Source organism: Equus asinus, chromosome 4 (genome assembly GCF_041296235.1).
Source record: "Equus asinus isolate D_3611 breed Donkey chromosome 4, EquAss-T2T_v2, whole genome shotgun sequence".
NCBI lineage: Eukaryota > Metazoa > Chordata > Mammalia > Perissodactyla > Equidae > Equus > Equus asinus.
The window spans coordinates 17,040,961-17,057,919 of NC_091793.1; the positions used below are offsets into that span (position 1 = coordinate 17,040,961).

Sequence of the window (16,959 nt, forward strand, 5' to 3'; positions counted from 1 at the left end):
TGACTGCAGGGGGAGGATGTTGGAGACTTAGCTAGTTGGGACCCCCCAGCACTCTCTCCATCTCCATCTCCCCGATCCTGAAAGTGAGCCACCAGGGGACCTCCGGCTGCTTCTCTTGGGTCTTTCTCTATCAGCAGAGGCCCGCACACGGATGGATGCCGGGCGTTGGCCATCAGAACCAGTGCCCAGCTGACCTGTTACCTCCCCGCCCCTCAACCCCCCGCTCATACCTAATCAATACTGGCAAAGACCTCCATTGTACAGTTGAGGAAACCGAGGCTCAGAGCCCTTCTCAACACCCTGCACAGTGCCAGGCAAAGGAGTCAGCGGGGACGGGAAGGACTTTGCCATCGTGCCCCCCAGTAGACCTCTTTATGGAGGGGGGTTCACCTCTTTCTCGGTTCTGCAGACGAAGTTTCCAGCGGAAACTGGACTTGGCAACTTGATGGAGGAGTGGAGGGTGACAACGAGGACGGCGGGGAACAAAGTCACTCCTGCGCTGGGCAGCGGCGGGAGGGTCGGGGGTGGGGGGACAGGTCCCGAAGGGGCAATGGGAGGGGCCAAATTGCTGGAGGGGTTTCAGGAGCAGAGGTCGGTCTAGGGGAGGGCCGTGGGGGAAGGGCCTGGAGAAGGTGGACGCAGGTCTGGAGGGGCCAGGGAGGGTGAAGAGACGATGGACGAGCGGTCAAGGCGGGATCCCGTGAGCCTTTAGAGGAAGAGCGTGGCGGGCGTCGGAGGCCGGCGGAGGCCAGCTGCCTGGAAATGGGCGGGGCCACAACGGGCCGGGGGTGGAGGAAGGGACCCGGCCGGCTCGGACTGTGGCCCGAGGAAGCCGGGCCGGGGGCGGGGCCTTGTCGGTCCGAGGCGGGGTTGGAGGTGACGGGGGCGGGGCCTGGGGAGCCGGGAGCCGGTCAGGGCGGCCGGGAGGTGAGTCAGGAGGTGGCCAGTGGCGGCGGGGGGGCGGAGCCTTGGGCAGGGGGCGGGGCCTGGGGAGCCGGGAGCCGGTTAGGGCGGCCGGGAGGCGAATCAGGAGGTGGCCGGGGGCGGCGCCTTGGGCAGTGGGCGGGGCGGGCGGCGGCTCGGGGCGGGGCCGGGGCGGCCCGGGGGTGGGGCCGGGCGGGGCGGTGGCGGCCCGGGGGCGCGCGGGCGGCGGCGGCGCGGAGGTGCGCTCGCCTCTCTGGGCTCCGCGGGCGGCGGCGGCGACGCGCACAAAGGTGGACTGTGGCCTCACTGGTGCTGGCGGCGGGTGGCGGCGGGGCGGGCGCGGGGGCGGCGGGGCGCACCGGGGGCCCCCGCGGGCGCGGCGCGGGCGATGAGCCGGGGCCCGGCATGGCCTCCGCGCGGCCGCCGGGCCGGGCCTGCGCCTCGGCGCCCGCGCCCGCGGGGATCCGGGCCGGGCCGCCCGCCCTCGCCGCCCCTGCCGCCGCGTCCCCCGAGCCTGCGGGCGGCGCCGAGGCGGAGGAGCGCTCGCTGCAGCACATGCTGCGCGCCATAGCGGAGGAGCGCGGCCGCCTCAGCCTGCGCCGCGAGGTCTGCGGCCTCGGTGAGTGGGGCGGCCGCGGCCGGAGCGTCGCGGTGTGCGCGTCCCCGCTGTCTCTGCGCGTGTCTCCCTCTCTGCGTGTCTCTCTGCGTCTCTGTCCCTGCGTGCCTGTCTGTGCGCGTGTCTCCATCTCTGCCTGTGTCTCTGTCTCTGTGCGTCTCGGTCTCTGCGCGTTTCTCCGTCTCTGCGTGTGTCTCTGTCTCTGTGCGTCTCGGTCTCTGCGCGTTTCTCCGTCTCTGCGTGTGTCTCTGTCTCTGTGTGTCTCTGTCTCTGCGCGTCTGTCTCTGCGTGTGTCTCCGTCTCTGCGTGTCTCACTGCGTCTCTATCTCTGCGTGTCTGTCTCTACGTGTGTCTCCGTCTCTGTGCGTGTGTCTCTGCGCGTCTCGGTCTCTGCGCGTATCTCTGTCTTTGCGTGTCTCTGTCTCTGCCCGTGTCTCTGTGCGTCTCTGTCTCTGCGTGTCTCTGTGCGTGTCTCTCGAGCGCCCTGCCTGTCGTATCCTCCTCCAGAAGCCCCCAGGTCCCCGCGTCTGGGTCTTTCCTGTGCCGGTGTCTCCGTCTCTGATTTTGGTTCCAAGAGCGGCCCCTCACGCTCCTGTCCCTGTGTCTTTTTCTGTTTCCCGGGTCACTTGGTGTCTCCCGCTGTCCGTCTGTGCGGGTGTCTGTCCGTCCCCTTCCTCCCTCTGCGTGGCTTTGCCGGCCCCCTTCCTTCCGCAGGAAGCCCTTTCTGGGCTCTCGGTGCTGCTGCAGAGAGTGTGGGCGCTGGATTCGGGGAGACAGCCCGTGGGCAGGGCCAGGGCCCCGGGGCGCTCGGGCGGACCTCCCTGCAAGCGAGTCCGGCCGCCGTCCCCAGCTCACGAGGAGGGCCCTGTCTCCGGCTTCCTGAAGCCTTTGTCTCCCCTCGGCACCGGCCAGTTCTGCTGTCCCTTCGCTCTGACTGGAGACCTGTTGGGCGGTGGCCCCCTGAACCCACCCGCTTGGCGGAGGGAGCAGGGCCTGCACCTCCCTGGGTGTGATCTGCTCTGAGCAGGCCTTAAGACGCGCGTCTGCTTGGTTGGGTCGGTTGGGGGCCCTGGTATTGTTTGAGGAGCCTGGGACTGCAGGTGTGGGTGGGGTCTCCGGGCTCGGCTGGGTGTGAGGTAATGCTCTGATGGATCGTGCCCAGACTGAAGCAGGAGGAGCCCCCTCCTGTAGTGTCGGGTTTGTCATTTTCTCCAGGAGAGACCCCTCCCTTCTTCACGCGGGAATGACTTCATACCACATTGTCAGCCCTCCCCCGCCCCACCCTCATCCCCAGGCTGGGCTGGGGATTCCTGAGGGGGCAGCTGCCTTGTGGAGAAGGCAATGAAGCCTTGGAGAGTCTACCAGTCCCCCCCTTCATTCACCCTTGGGGAGACTGAGTCAGGTCACATGGCAGCAGGGACTGGGCAGCCCCAGGCATCCAGGCCCCTTGGCAGGCCACACCCTGGAGGCTGGGGTGGGGAGAGGAAATACATTTGAGTCCTCCTTTTTGTGGGAGGCAGGCTTAGCGTGAGACACTTCCCCAACAGTCCCTCAGTGAGCAGGTCGCAGCCCAGCCTGCCCAGGAATGCAGTTTCCTCAAGGGGGGATGGACGTGAGGGTGGGGGTGCCTAAAGCTGGGGATGGATGACGACATAGGTTTCTCTTGTTTCTTTTCTGAAAAGGTGCTACGACTTAGTTTTGAGCAGAAATTAAAGAGTCCTCATTAATTCATTCAGCAGTCACTGAGCACCTACTGGGTGCCAGCTGCATGCCAGGCCCACCTGCCACCTGGCACAGGATGTCTGGAAGGGGAGGGGTCTGAGGGACCATCTGCTCCAGGCCCCTCAGCCCTGTTTGCTCAGCGGCTCCAGGCAGCCCCTCACGCCTCCCCTGTCAACACGTTCCTGCTGTCCTCTGACCTCTGCGCGGCTTCTCTCCCCTGTAAGACAGTCCCTACCCCAAGGAGCCAGCAGGGCCATCCCCTAAGAACAAGTCATTTGTCGTGGCACCTGGCATTTACTGAGTACTTACTCCGTGCCGGGTGCTTTGTGCGGACTCTCTCAGTTTGATACTGACTTTGCCAGATAGGAATAGCGTCTCCATCTCACTGACCAGGAGCCTGAGGTTCAGACAGGCAAGAGACTTGCCCAGGGACAGCCAGTGAGAAAGTGGCACAGCTGGGATGGACCCTTGGTCAGTCTCACCCCAGAGCTGGCCCCACCCAACCCTGCCCCACCCAAATGTCCCCAGCCTGGCTTTGCTGTGCCTATGGCGCTGCTTCTGAGGAGGAGAACAGGCCCAGAGCCTGGTGGTCAATATTCCTGTGCCCCGCTCCTGGCCTCTGGCCCTCCCTCACACGCTGGTCCCCCTGTCTCACCCCCTGCCCTCCCTGCACTCAGTCCCTGTAGTGCTCTGAGGCCCTGTGCTTTTGTGCCTCTTCTCTTCTCTGCCTGGAACACCAGCCCCTCCTCACCTGCCCTGCACACGCCTGCAGGTCCCTTCAAACCTCGGCTCCGAGGCTGCGGCCTGGGAGCCCTCGCTCCATGCCCTGGTCGCTTGCTGCCTGCACTCTCATGTATCGGGTGCATTTCGGCTGGATGGTCTGGATGATTGTGGCATTGTAATGGTCTGTGTGGCTGTCTCCCCAGTTACCAAGTGAGCCCCTCGAGGGCACTGCCTAGTTTGAGTCTCCTCAGGGCCCAGTAAACATTTAGCAAATGAACGAGAGGTTAATTTCTGGACTGGGAAGTGAAGGGTGTGGATGGCCAAGGAGAGTGGAATCTTAATCTCTTAGAAGGCTTCACCTTGGCCATCTCTTATTCTTCAGAAGAGAAATGTGATGTTCAGAGCGCGGTAAGCTTAAGAGTGACTTGCTACTCAAAGTAGAGTTGGGCCCAAGTGGTTGGCCCGGGCACCCAGCCATGAACCTAGAACGCCGGCCTAGAGCCCTTGTACGTCCCGTGGATCGTGGAAGCCTCTCATCTCCACTCTCCAGCTCTGACAACCTGTTCCATTTATGAATTAAAGCTCCCAGGTTTCTGTTGTTGTTGTTTAATTGAGGCTTAGGTCACTCAGAGCCCTGCCACGTCCTCTGAGGTTGTTTTGAAGGTGTAAGGGAGCCTCTCGTGGAAGAACTTGACCCTGGACAAGCTGTTGTCATTTCTGAATCACAGTGTCTGTCTAGGAGACGGAGGAAAGCGACTGGCCCCCCCACTCGGGGGTCATCACTTGCCTGTCATGATCAAAGGCACTGTGTAGAGCCAACCTGACTTCTGAATCTCATCTACTGCAGCCTCGGTGGTGGAAGCATCTTTTTGAGCACTTGCTCTGGGTCAGGTGGGGACATGGGCCCTGATCCCTGCCCTGTAGGAGGGCGCGGTTGAGCAGGGAGAGAAGCCAGGTACACAGGTGACTTAGCCAAAGTGACACCTTCCTGGAGGCAACCGAGCTGTGGCCGCCCCAAGCAGGGTCTCGGTGCTTTAGCCGCAGGACACTGCTTGTGGCTCCAGGGACCAGAGGGACCAAGCTGGTGGGGTGAGGCAGCTGCTTTGGGCCTCCAGAATCTCTGAGCTGGGAAGAGTCAGGTTCAGCGCCCAGATGTTGTGTGGTACAGACATCCGGACCAACGGTGGACATAGCCTGACACTTCCTCCTGGGCCCTGGGCCCAGCCCAGGCGTGCTGTGCAGGCGGCTCCCTTTCAACAGGGGCAGCACGTCTGACATTCGATCAGACCACGTGGCCATGACCTGGCCCCAGGACCTGGTGTGGGTCATGGAGAGGTGCCGTGAGGGGAGGGGCCCACCTCAAGGTTGTCTTTGTGCTGGCCTGGGCAGGGCATTTTTTTTTTTCAGAAATTTACTTCATTGATGGAGCGCTGATTCCAGCAGACCTAACCCCAGCACCATATGGACACGGACATATTTTGTATAGCAGTTTTGTCAAAGAGGAGGAATGAAACGAACAGGAAATGGTAGTTATGCTCAGATATGTTTTCTCATCTCTCTCTTCTATTTTGTGTTTGCCACCTTTTTCAACAAGCCTGTCACCTGCTGAATCAAAACCCAACACTTGGGGCTGGCCCCATGGCCAAGTGGTTAAGTTCGTGCGCTCTGCTGCAGGCGGCCCAGTGTTTCGTTGGTTTGAATCCTGGGCGCGGACATGGCACTGCTCATCAAACCACGCTGAGGCAGCGTCCCACATGCCACAACTAGAAGGACCCACAACGAAGAATATACAACTATGTACTGGGGGGCTTTGGGGAGAAAAAGGAAAAAAAATAAAATCTTTAAAAAAAAAACCCAACACTTCTTCTCGAGGGCAGACAAATCTTCCTGGGCCCTGCCTTTCTCCTTATCTTTGCTGGGTGCTAATGTACAAACGTGTGTCTTGTACACACATCTCACTTACATAATACAGTGGAACCCAGGCTTCCACAATGGCAGTGGTGTGGCTAAGCAAGAAATCAGCTTACTTGACAAACATCTCCCCCTAACAGTCTCTTACGGTCCTTTTTATTTCTGAGAAATCTGTTACATTGTCTCCTCTTTCACTGCTGATTTTATTTGACTCTTCACTCTGTTTTTCCTGGTCAAGCTAAGGGTTTGTCTATTTTTCTTCTCAAAAAACCAACTCTTATTTTTATTTTTTTCTATTTTTCTAGTCTCTATTTGATTTATTTCACTCTAGTCTTTTATTTTTTTTAAAGATTGGCACCTGAGCTAACAACTGTTGCCAATCTTCTTTTTTTTTTTTTTCCTCCCCAAATCCCCCCGTACATAGTTGTATATTTTAGTTGTGGGTCCTTCTAGTTGTGGCATGTGGGACGCCGCCTCCACATGGCCTGATGAGAATGTCATGTTCTACTCCTGTCTTTATTTTTTCCTTCCTTCTGAAAACTTTGGGCTTAGTTGTTCTTCTTTTCTTAGTTCCTTGAGGTGTAAAATTGGTTTGTTTATTTGAGGTCTTTCTTTTTTTTGCTGAGGAAGATTCGCCCTGAGCGAGCAGCCATGCCAGTCTTCCCCTATTTTTTAGTATGTGGGCCACCAGCACAGCATGGCTGCTAATGGAGCAGTGTATATCCATGCTCAGGAACTGAACCTGGGCTGTCGAGGCAGAGTGCATTGAACTTAACCACTAGGCCACTGGGACTGGCCTTCCTTCTCTCTTTTTTTTAATGTCAGCATTTATCACTATAAATTTACCTCTTAGTATTGCTTTTGTTGCATCTGTGCAGAGCATTTTTAGAGCCATTTATACTGGGCCATTGCCTACTCTAAGTGGCCTGGGGAATTCTCTCTCTGGAGTGTTTTACATCCACTATTTCCTTTTATCCTTGAAATAATCGTATAAAGTGGGTGTTATGATCCTCTTTCTTTGTCCTAATGAGGAAACGCAGGTTTAGAGGTGCAGTGACATGCCGCTGGTCGCACAGCTGTCAGCCTGAGCTCCTGGCAGTGGTGGAGCCCTCCCACACCTGTCCTCGGGGCTGGTGGCCCAGCTGTCACAGGTGTGCACAGCTGCCTGGCACAGCGTGGATTGACGAAGGGCTCCTGTTGAGGTGTGAGGTTCTGAGGGGGCACGGAGAAGGGAGCCACCATGGCTGAGCAGGGCATTTGTGCTACACGTGGCCTTTAAGAAGGGCTGTGGCCGGGCAGGACCTACCTGGACGGAAGAGGAGAGGCTAACAGCTTGCAAGGAAACTGGGAGGTGCGGCTGGAGCAGTGGTTTGGGGCCCTGACTGCCCAGCTGAGAATGTGGCACTTCCTTGGCCTGGCCTGAGGGAGCTTTGCGGGCGTTTGACTTGTAGGACGGCTGCTCCCGAGAGGCCGTTAGCGCAGAGGACACTGCACGTCCACTGGTGCCAGCTGCCCCGTGCCCGCAGTGGTGCTGGAGGTCTGCCTCCCGGAGAGGCCGCTTCTGTGTTACCCTGTTTTATAGATGAGGAAACCAAGCTTCAGAGAGGAAAGTGGCTCGTCCCAGGTCATGCAGCTGGGAGGTGGCAGAACTGGGATCCATGGGGTTCTAGCTGAGGCCTGTCACATGCAGGTGGCCTGCCCAGAGTTCATGGAATGAGCCAGAAGGAACGAAGGGGAAATGCCTTCCCATGAACCTCTTCTCCACATGAACACCTACATGTGCCAGATTCCCGACGCTGCCCTGTGAATGGGGAAGAGGCCTGCACAGTCTCGGCCCGGCCCTTTGTTTTGCCAGTGCAGTATAGCTGGGTGTACGTGGTGGGGTGAGGGGTTTACTGGGAGATGTGGCTGGAGGGGAAGACTCTGGGACCCAAGCGTGCCACCCTTGGGGCCTCTGTGTTGTCATCTGTAAAGTGGAGACACCAAAGTCCACAGGGTCATAGGAACGGTATGAGAAGTGACAGACAGCCTCACTGGGCGACTTGAGGATAAGTGAGAAGCAGCAGATACAGGCCCAGCACAAGCTGCAGCACAGAGTTGACCCTGTGTGCCGTTGCCATTATAAAGGACGCAGAGCATCGGGCCCAGCGCCTGCACGTGGAGTTAGGGTTAGATTCGCGCTTCGAAGTTCAGACTGCTGTCAGTCACCAGGGACAGTTTCCCTGGGGCCCCGGGCCCTCCAGCCCTGAGGCGGGCAGAGCTGGTTCTGGGCCAGTGCAGGGGCGGGGGTGGGGGGCGGGAGGAAGTATGACCGTTTGAGTGGTAGCGGTGTGTCTTTCGGTTCCTGGGCCTATTTTTAAGGCCTGTGGGTTCCGGCTCTATCTGTTTCTGGGCTGGAGCAGCCCAGGAGGCTGCTACTCTGCTTCTCTCCTGAGGCAGACGCTCTGACACCTTTCAGAGAACCCTGAGGACGTTGGATCTCACACTTTGAAGAGAGCACGGGTCACAGCTGCAGGGTCACAGCTGCAGGGACGGCTCTGCAAAGGGAGAGGGTAATCAGCTGCGTTGGCCCCTGCCGCCTCCCCCACCCGAGCCTGGACGTGAGGGCCTCTCTGCCCTGCTCCGTGGCCTCGGACGGCCCCATGCCCATCACTGCTGTGCTTGCCATCCTTATTGTACTTGCTCCTTCACGGGGCTGGGCAGGCTTGCGGATACCAGCTGAGCCAAGAAGCCACGGGAGAGAAGCCCCCAGCAGGATACTTGTTAAAAAAAACAGCTTCAAAATCCCCAAACAAATTTTTCCAGTTAACAAATGTACGTGCACATTATAGAAACTGGAAAATATAAAAGAATGGAAAAAAATTACTCATAGTTCCAATCACCCAGAGACACACTATTGACTTTGCAAAGTCTTGCTTTCCAATCTTTTAAAGCCTTTTTAAAGGATAAATGATATTCTATACATAAAGTTTCTTAATCATGCTTTCTTACTTAAAACTCCTAAAACATTTTCCATGTTGTTCAAACTCTAAATGTTATTTAAATGACTACAAGACAGTTGAGTGGATGTGCCATAATTTACTTAATTGGTCTTGTGGGAAACTCAGCTTGGAATCCGGTTTTTCACTTTTATAGAAAGCTTGCAGTAGACCTTTATTTGTGCATTTGGATGATTTCTTTAGGCTAGCAGCCTGGGAGGCCCTTTCTCAGAGGCTCTTGTCTGGCCCCTTAGGGCAGGGCTAGGACCGCACGTGGATGTGGCAGGTGGCAGACAGGTGCTTGCCGCTTTCAAGGAGAACTTTTTGAATAGTTAGCACGGCACAGGAAAACGGCGGGGATGAGCTTCCCAGCACACGGGTATGCAAGTTGCTGAGAGAGGATCCAGCCTCAGATGAGACTTGAGGCCAGACACCCTGCTGGTCTGTGATCCTCCAGTCTTCTCTTCTCGCCCTCTGGCCCTCTCTCCAGGCTTTCAGGCTCGTCTTCCGAGGGAGGGAAGCAAGGCGCGAGTGTTCCACAGCCGAGGACAGGGAGGCCTGCGAGCCGAGCCGAGCCGAGTGAGCGTGGGCCGGGCTGGCTCCCCACCTGCACCTACGTTCCCACCTGTGGTCAGCAGCTGCTGCTCCTCCCTTCCACTCCTTGTCGCCCCTCTCCCTCCCGACTCTGGGCTGCCCCAGCCTGCCTGGTCCCCGGAGACAACATACCCTGGTCCCCAGGTCAGCACTGTGTCAGGCTGCCTGTGCCAAGGCCCTCTGGGTGCAGCGGCAAGCCCTGGTCCTGACTCTTCCCACTAGGGGCTTGTGTGGTTGGGGAGAAAGCCCTGGGAGTGCTCAGCAGCCCTCAGTCCAGTCCTTGCCACCTTTCTCACCATGCTACGTGGCTTGGGGACAAGCGTTCTTCTGGGAGCAGACCTGGCTCTGGGCTTCCTCTCCTTGATGAGCTTGCCCCTCCTGGGGTTGGAGCTGACTCTGGCAACTTGCTCCCAGTCTCCTGGTTTTGGCTCAGGCAGCAGAATGTCCTCTGGGTCCCAGCCCATCCTGGGGGCGCTGGGATGGACAAGAAGGATCCAAATTCAGCCAGTCTAGCCCTGTCCCTGTGCAATCAGGTAGTTGAGTCTCAGAGAGGACCCTGACAGAGACGGATCACAAAAGCTGGAATGCCTGGTGGGACCCTGCCAGCTGTAGCCCCTGTACAGGTCAGGAGGTTGAGGCCCATTAGTGGGTTTCCCTGTGTGTGGAGGGGAGAGAAGCTCCAGGACATCCCTTCCAGGGCCCTGTTGGCCACAGCGGGGAGCTGGGGTGTTGCTGGCGGACCTGCAGACAAGGAATCAGATGGTTTGGGGCTTCTGGGCTCCAGGGGTGGGGGCCGAGGTGAGGCTGCCCAGCCGGGAGGATCCTTGGCCCCGTCCAGGCCAGGCCGGAGAGGCAGCAGGCCACTGTGGGAGAGAGCGCCTCCTCTGAAAAAGGGAATCGGGTGCCTGACAGCAGGATACAAGACAAACACCCAGCTAGCTTCTAGCCTGAATTTCTTAAAGGCTGTGTTTTTTTGCTTCCCTTGAATGACCAGTGAATACTTGAGAGATTTCTGTTGGCAAAGTGAAAAGGAGGGCGGCTTCATTTTCAATGTTTTGTCTTTAGATGGAGGTGCTATTACTGTTTATCTTTAACGGAAAAATCCTTTGCATTTGGATGTGCTTTGAATCTTCAGAAACACTTTTTATACTTGGGACAGTACTCATGACAGAGTGAGTGAGACAGCAGATACAGACTGCTCTTTATGGAAAGGATGGATTACCTAGATAATTGGGAAAAGGCCTGACTTTCCCAAAGGGCTCGCTCTGCCATGTGCTCGTTTGTCCTCAGCAGTGCTGAGCGGAATGCAGGGCGAGTCTTGTCCCGTTTATAGAGGCGGGTCGAGGCTCGGAGGGACAGGCAGACCTCGAGCGAGGCAGCCTGGGCTGCTGCCTTCTGCTTCTTTCCGAAACATCGCTCCCTCGCCATCTTACCAGCACCACCACGACCGCACAAGACCCTCGTGCCAGGCCATTTCTAGCCTCTGCTGCTGTTGTGGCCCCGCTCCACGTGCACGGTTTTAGGGATTTCTCGTCACCGTTGCCTCTTCCTGCAGGTGGTAGTTACTGAGCACCTGGGGATGCCCCGCTGCATTGGGCTTGGCCCTGCCTCCTAGGAGCTGTGAGCTTCCTGGGGAGATGTGGCACGTGGGTGGAGGGTGACCATTCACGCTGCCCCCTGTATTCTGCCCCCACCCGTCATGGACCAGCCCAGACATTCTCTGGAGCCCCAGGCCCCCATTGCTGACAACTGCCCTCTGATATCTGTCTCCCCCTGAACATGTCACAGGTCACTCCAGCTCCACTGGCCAAGACTGGGCTCTGCCTTGCCCCGTGCCCGCAGCCCCTGCATCCCCTCTCTCTACCCGGATGCCCAAGACACGAGTCACGGGTTAGCCCTTCCTCAGCCCCGCGTGCAGCTGTGGTCGAGTCTGTGCTGTCTCTGAGCCACCTCTCATCCCCACCTGTGTCACCTCTGGGCTGGCCTGCACTAGTCACCACATCTGGTGCTGTCCCCCCACAGCTCCCACTGCCAACTGTGTTGTACTGTACTGCTTACACCTTGAAAAACCGCTGAGCCCTGTAAGTCACAGTTGAAGATCCTTTGTGACTGGCTCTGTGGACACCTCCGCCCCGGCCATGGGACTGTTTTTGGGGGCTCCTCCCTGCTTTGCTGCTTCCTCTGCTGGATTTGCCCTCCTCGCCCTGTCTGTTGGGGGAGTCTCACCTGTCACTTCTCAGCACCAGGGCCCCTCTGAGGCCCTTCCTGACCCCTTGATTGAATTGGGCCACCCCCTCCCTTTCTTTGTCCCTGGCGGCACCTGCACCGATTTCTACCACGTGTGAGACTGCATAGCCTCCTGTGTCACTTCCTCTCCCTCACCACCTGGGCTCCCCTCGGCCGTCGGCCCTGGCTGTGCATCCCTGTGCCAGCTCAGGGTGGACTGATGACGGAGCGCAGCTCCATGAGAGCCGTCCAGGGAAGGGGCTCTGGGGTGGTGTGGGTGATGGATTGATGGATAGGTAGCTCTTGAGTGAAGAGGGTGATCATTTCTTGGGGAGATGGCCCTTGAGTGGGCGTTCTTCACAGATGGCAGTGCCTGGGCAGAGACAGGGTGGGGATGGGGACAGAGAAGGTTGAGAAATTAATTTTCCCTGAATGCTGTGCTGCTTTGGGGAAATCACAGCAACTCTCTGGGCTTCATTCTTCTGGAAGAGTAGGACTGATTACTGGTCTGCCTCAATCTGGGGCAGAGACTGGCCTCCAGACCTAGAGCATCAGAGAGTGTCACAGAGGCTGCCTGTGACAGGTGACAGATCCCAGGGGCCTATGGAAGTGACCATGGGCAAGGCCCTTCCCCCTCTGGCTTTCAGTTTCCTCGTAGGTAAAATGAGGAGAGGAGGGTTGACCTGGACCACTGTTTGTTGCCTGTGGTTCTGACACGTGCTCCCCAGTCCACACTCTTGACTCCCTAAAACCAAGCCACTTGTGAAAAGCGGCCGGTTACGCCGCACCTCAGGGAGGTCAGTGCCGTTGTGTGCTTTGGGGCAGGGATAGCAGAAGTGAAATAGGAAGAAGCAGAAATAGGAAGAAGCACATGCCGCACCCCCTGAAAGGTGGGAGTGGGGGCCCTGTCACCCATCACGCAGGGCTGTGACTCCACACTTGGGGTCGTAGGTTCACACCTGCCGAGCCCCCCAGCTCTGTCTGCAGGTCCATCCTGCTGATCCACGGTTTGTCTGCAGCGCCTGGTGCTGCCTCAGGAGGTCCTGAGACCGCGCCACCTGCCACACAGCAGGGCTTGTTAGCTGTTGCCAGCTCCTGGGAGTCCTCGATCCCAGCAGCAAACCCCAAAGAATCAGCCGGAGCTGGAGCTGCTGAGGGGTGCGGGGGTGCGGGCCTCTCCATCCAGAGGCTCTGCGCGCAGCAGCCTTCCCTGGAGGTCCAGCGAGGCCTGTTGTCTCCCGGGGAGGGTTGGAGCCAGGGAGCCACCGCCCCGTTATCGCATGCCCAATATTGCGTCCTTGCTGTCGCAACCCTGTGATGAAGGGGTGTGATCCCCGTTGGCAGATGAAGACGATGAGACTCAGAGGCTGAGGCCCTTGTTCAGGGTCCCAAAGCAGCCAGTCTGGGTTTCAGACATGGTTCTCTTAGACTCCAGGCTGTGGCCTGTCCTTTCTCACACTTGGACATGTCCATCTCCCCGACGGAGGCACTTGGTACCCTTTTTTCTATGTGGCTTCCTCTGTCTAGTGTTTGAGGAAGAACCCGCCCCTGGTTTTCACAGTTGGGAAAGTCTTGGAGGTCTCAGAAGAAGCGAGAATACGGGAGGGACGTGAAAGAGGAGACGGGCGGGAGTGGGCGTTTCTGAGGAGGAAGCTGTGTAGCAGAGGGCAGGAATTGAGGAAGAGAACTGAGACCCCCCCACAGGAGGAAGTAGGAGACGGGGCCACCGTCGGGGGGTGGGGCGGGGTATGTTTGGGTTTGTCGGGTTTCCAGGGGAGTATGCTGAATGACACTGAAGGTAGAACAAGCCCGTTGGCGTCTCCCCAGGGCCCAGAGGGGTCTGCAAATCCTGGTTTTGTGCAGTGTCATCAGCTTTGCATCTTGGCACATCAGAAGTGCTTCGGAAACGTCGGCCTGCCCTGGGAGCCTGCGGGAGCCAAGTGAGGGGCTCGGCGCTGGGCAGACACGCAGTCCCTCTGGCCTGGGCTTGCAGGCGAGCGGGTTGGTGCAGCTGTGTGCCTGGTTCCCAGCTCTGAGCCTGGGAGTGAGGACACTCACATGGGAGCTTATGTACCTAGTCCCTCTGAATGGGTTTTATTTGATCAGATTTTTAAAAATTTTTATTTATTTTTTTAGCCTGAGCTGAACATCTGCCGCCAATCCTCCTCTTTTTGCTGAGGAAGATTGGCCCTGAGCTAACATCCATGCGCATCTTCCTCTACTTCATATGTGGGATGCCTGCCACAGCATGGCTTGACTAGCAACGCGTAGGTCCATGCCTAGGATCTGAACCGGCGAACCCCGGGCTGCTGAAGGAACGTGCAAACGTAACCACTGTGCCACAAGGCCGGCCCCTGAGTAGGTTTTAGTATCTCATCTGATATAGTGAGCTGGTGGGTTGTGAGCGTCTCTTGCAGCGCTGGCCTAGGCTTCTAGGATTCTGAGACTTGCCTCATGCCATGTGGCACATTGGGGTGGAGGCGGCAGGAGGTGGAATGTTGACTGGCCAGTGACCAAGGGATCTCAAGCCCAGGCAGTTGGGGAGGGTGGGGGCATGGGGTTGGGGTAGCCGGGTCACGGCTCCTGTCTGGGATGGGGCACCCTGCGTGGGTGTTCGAGGAAGCTTGAGGGATTATGCAGGAGAACAGCAGCTCGTCTTGGAGGCTCTGTGTCAGAGCAGAACGGTGAGTCAGGAGTTTGAACAAGGCCACAGCGAGGACGGGCCCGGAGGAGAGGGGCGCTGGGGTGTGGAGCTGCTGTTTGGGCCTGATAACTGTCTGGGCAGGAGTGAAGCTATCTGGGAAGAGTTTGTGGGGAGCCAGGTGGCTGGTGTCGTGTGCCCATGGCTGCAGGGCTGCAGTGGGCTTGCAGGCTCTGCTGTTTGGGAGAGAATCTAGAGAATTGCTTTGGGAACTGCCAGCTGCGGGCTGCTTGGCGGAAGCCCCACCCCAGGAAAGTGACCTTGAGGTTAGGGTCAGGGTTTACTCCTTACTGTACCCTGGGGCCTCACACGGTGCCTGGCACAGAGCAGGCTCTCAGAGCGGGTGCTGGTGGAGCCCGACCTGGATTGCAGTCCCACTCCTCATTGTGATCTTGCTGGGTAACCCAGATCGAGGCCTTTGGTTTCCTCAACTGTGAAATGGGTAGTTAGGGAGATCCCAGATGTGATCAGAGGGTTGCAAAAGTGCTTTAAGGATTTCACAACATTGCACATGTGTGAGAAGGGATCAGGCATGAAGTTCTTGCTGCTGTTGGCTTTGGGCTGAGTCGCAGAGCTTCTCTGCTGTGCTGTGCTCTGAGCCAACTGAAACTGGAGGGTGGTCACCGTCATGTGTTTATTTGTTCAGCATTCGCTGACTCGCTCTTGCGGGCCTGCCCAGGGCACCAGGTCACCCTGCCAGCAAGGTGCCTTGTCTCGGTGGAGAGACCCTCAGACAGGTGGTTAGGAACCAGTGTGCCAAGGCCAGGGCGTGGAGCTCAGAGCAGGACTTCGAGGCAGATCTGGGCTGTAGTCTGGCTCTGGAGTGGTGGGCTGAGGGTGCGCAGGGCGTTCGGTCAGGGGAGGATGGGGGCTTGAGTATGGGGGACCACACCCAGCCTTCAGGGGCTGTCTGCAGGGCCTGGCTCGTCTGGTGAAGGAACCTGGACTTTTTCCTGAAAAAGACCCGGAAGCAGACAGGCTGCTGGGCTCCTCCTCATCAGGCCACCTTGCATCATGGAAATGCCGCACTTCCCTTAGGCTGGAGCAGAGGACCAGCCAGGCCTGTGGGATTGCTCACGTGGGGACCTGTCTGACCAGTACTTCTCCATCCAAGTGCCTCCTCACGGCAGCCTGGGGCCTCCCTGGGCAGCTCCTTTGTGTTCTGTGCCCCAAGGGAGGGCCTTCAGCCAGCGAGGAGCACTGAGAGACACGGGTTGATAAAAGGCCTATTGAGGGGCCACAGAAGCCTATTCATTCTGCCCCGGCCCGCCCGGCCCTGCGTGGGGAAGCAGCCAAGGGCCAAGGGCTGCCTTGGACTCTCCCCAAGGAGGCCCGTTGACCCCTCACCTTTGGGAGGGGGCCAGGCAGAGCAGAGGCTGCTGCCGAGCCAGGCGTGCTCTCAGGAGGTGCCTCTCGGGACCCCCGACCCAGATGGCCGGCAGACGGGCTGGGCTTCGGGCATCTACAGGCTGTGGCGCGCATCTCTGCCCAGCCATTCTCCTCACAGCGGGGAGACTCCATCTCAACCCCTCCTGCCAAACCCTTCGGGGCCCCAGTCCTCTGAGGACAGACACAAAGCCCCCAACCCAGCAAGGACACGCCGGGAGGGCCTGTCCCCAGCTCTGGCTCCCTCTCGGCATCCCCGCTGTTGGGGCCTTTTCTCTGTCCTGGCCTCACCAGGGGTGCCCCCACCACGGGGCCTTGAATGCTGTCCCTGCTTTGTGCACCTAACTCGTCGTTTTCGTCACACCCTCAGCTGACACTGCCCTCGGGAGCCTCCCTGACGCCCCTGACCGGGTCCAGCGTCTGTCGTGCAGGCTCAGGGTGCACAGCCTGCCCTCCTGGCCCTTCCCAGGCCCTTCCCAGGCCCTTCCCAAGGCAGCCAGCCATCCTACTTGTCTGTGTTAGTTTTTGATAAATCCTGCCTCCTCCCGAAGCTCCGGAGGGCCGTGATGACACTAGAATAATACTTGCTAACTCTGATGGCTGCTCTGTGCCAGCGCTGTGCCAAGGGTTTCATGCATATCAACTAATTAAAACTCCCAACAGCCCGGAGAGGTGGATTCCTTATTACCACCATTTTGCAAGTTGAGACAGGCACCAGGGGCTTTGGGATTGCCCGTCACACGGGCAGAACTGCAGGAGCCAGGGATGGACCCCCAGCAGTCAGTTCCCATGCTTCTCTGCTTCTGCGTAGCCAGCCTCCCAGCCCACAGACGTTCCGGTCATTGTGAACTGTTCACTTTAATGTTAATAGCCGTTAACAGCCTCCAGTATTGTTCTCCTCACTTCCTCATTTCCCTTATCCTAGAGAGCTCTCCTCGGCACAGACAGAGCTTCTTCCATTCAATACGTAGGATCCCATTCTGTGAATGATTTCTATTTCATTCACTTACTTCTCTCTTGATGGGACCATTCCAATATTTTGCAGACAGTGCTATAACAATGACACAGTTTTACACAGGTGAGGGTCAGACTGTAGGAAAAAACCATCAGGAGTGGAATTGCTGCGTCAGAGGTATAAGCATTTGCAGGTTTTGTTGCCCAGTGTCTCCTTGAAGATT

The 16,959-nt window shown here is 58.0% G+C and overlaps 1 protein-coding gene across 2 annotated transcripts in view; it reads left to right on the forward strand.

Moving 5' to 3' along the window:
* The first annotated feature begins 1,300 nt into the window (after positions 1 to 1,300).
* Positions 1,301 to 16,959, forward strand: part of KIAA0930 (KIAA0930 ortholog) — a 40,884-nt gene continuing 25,225 nt past the window's right edge. Inside the window, exon 1 of one of the 2 annotated variants that reach the window (XM_014864436.3) lies at positions 1,301 to 1,543. In XM_014864436.3, coding sequence (XP_014719922.2) covers positions 1,330 to 1,543 — 214 coding nt within the window. In that variant the 5' untranslated portion in view covers positions 1,301 to 1,329. The remainder of the gene's footprint in view (positions 1,544 to 16,959) is intronic. The other variant, XM_014864438.3, reaches the window with a different exon arrangement.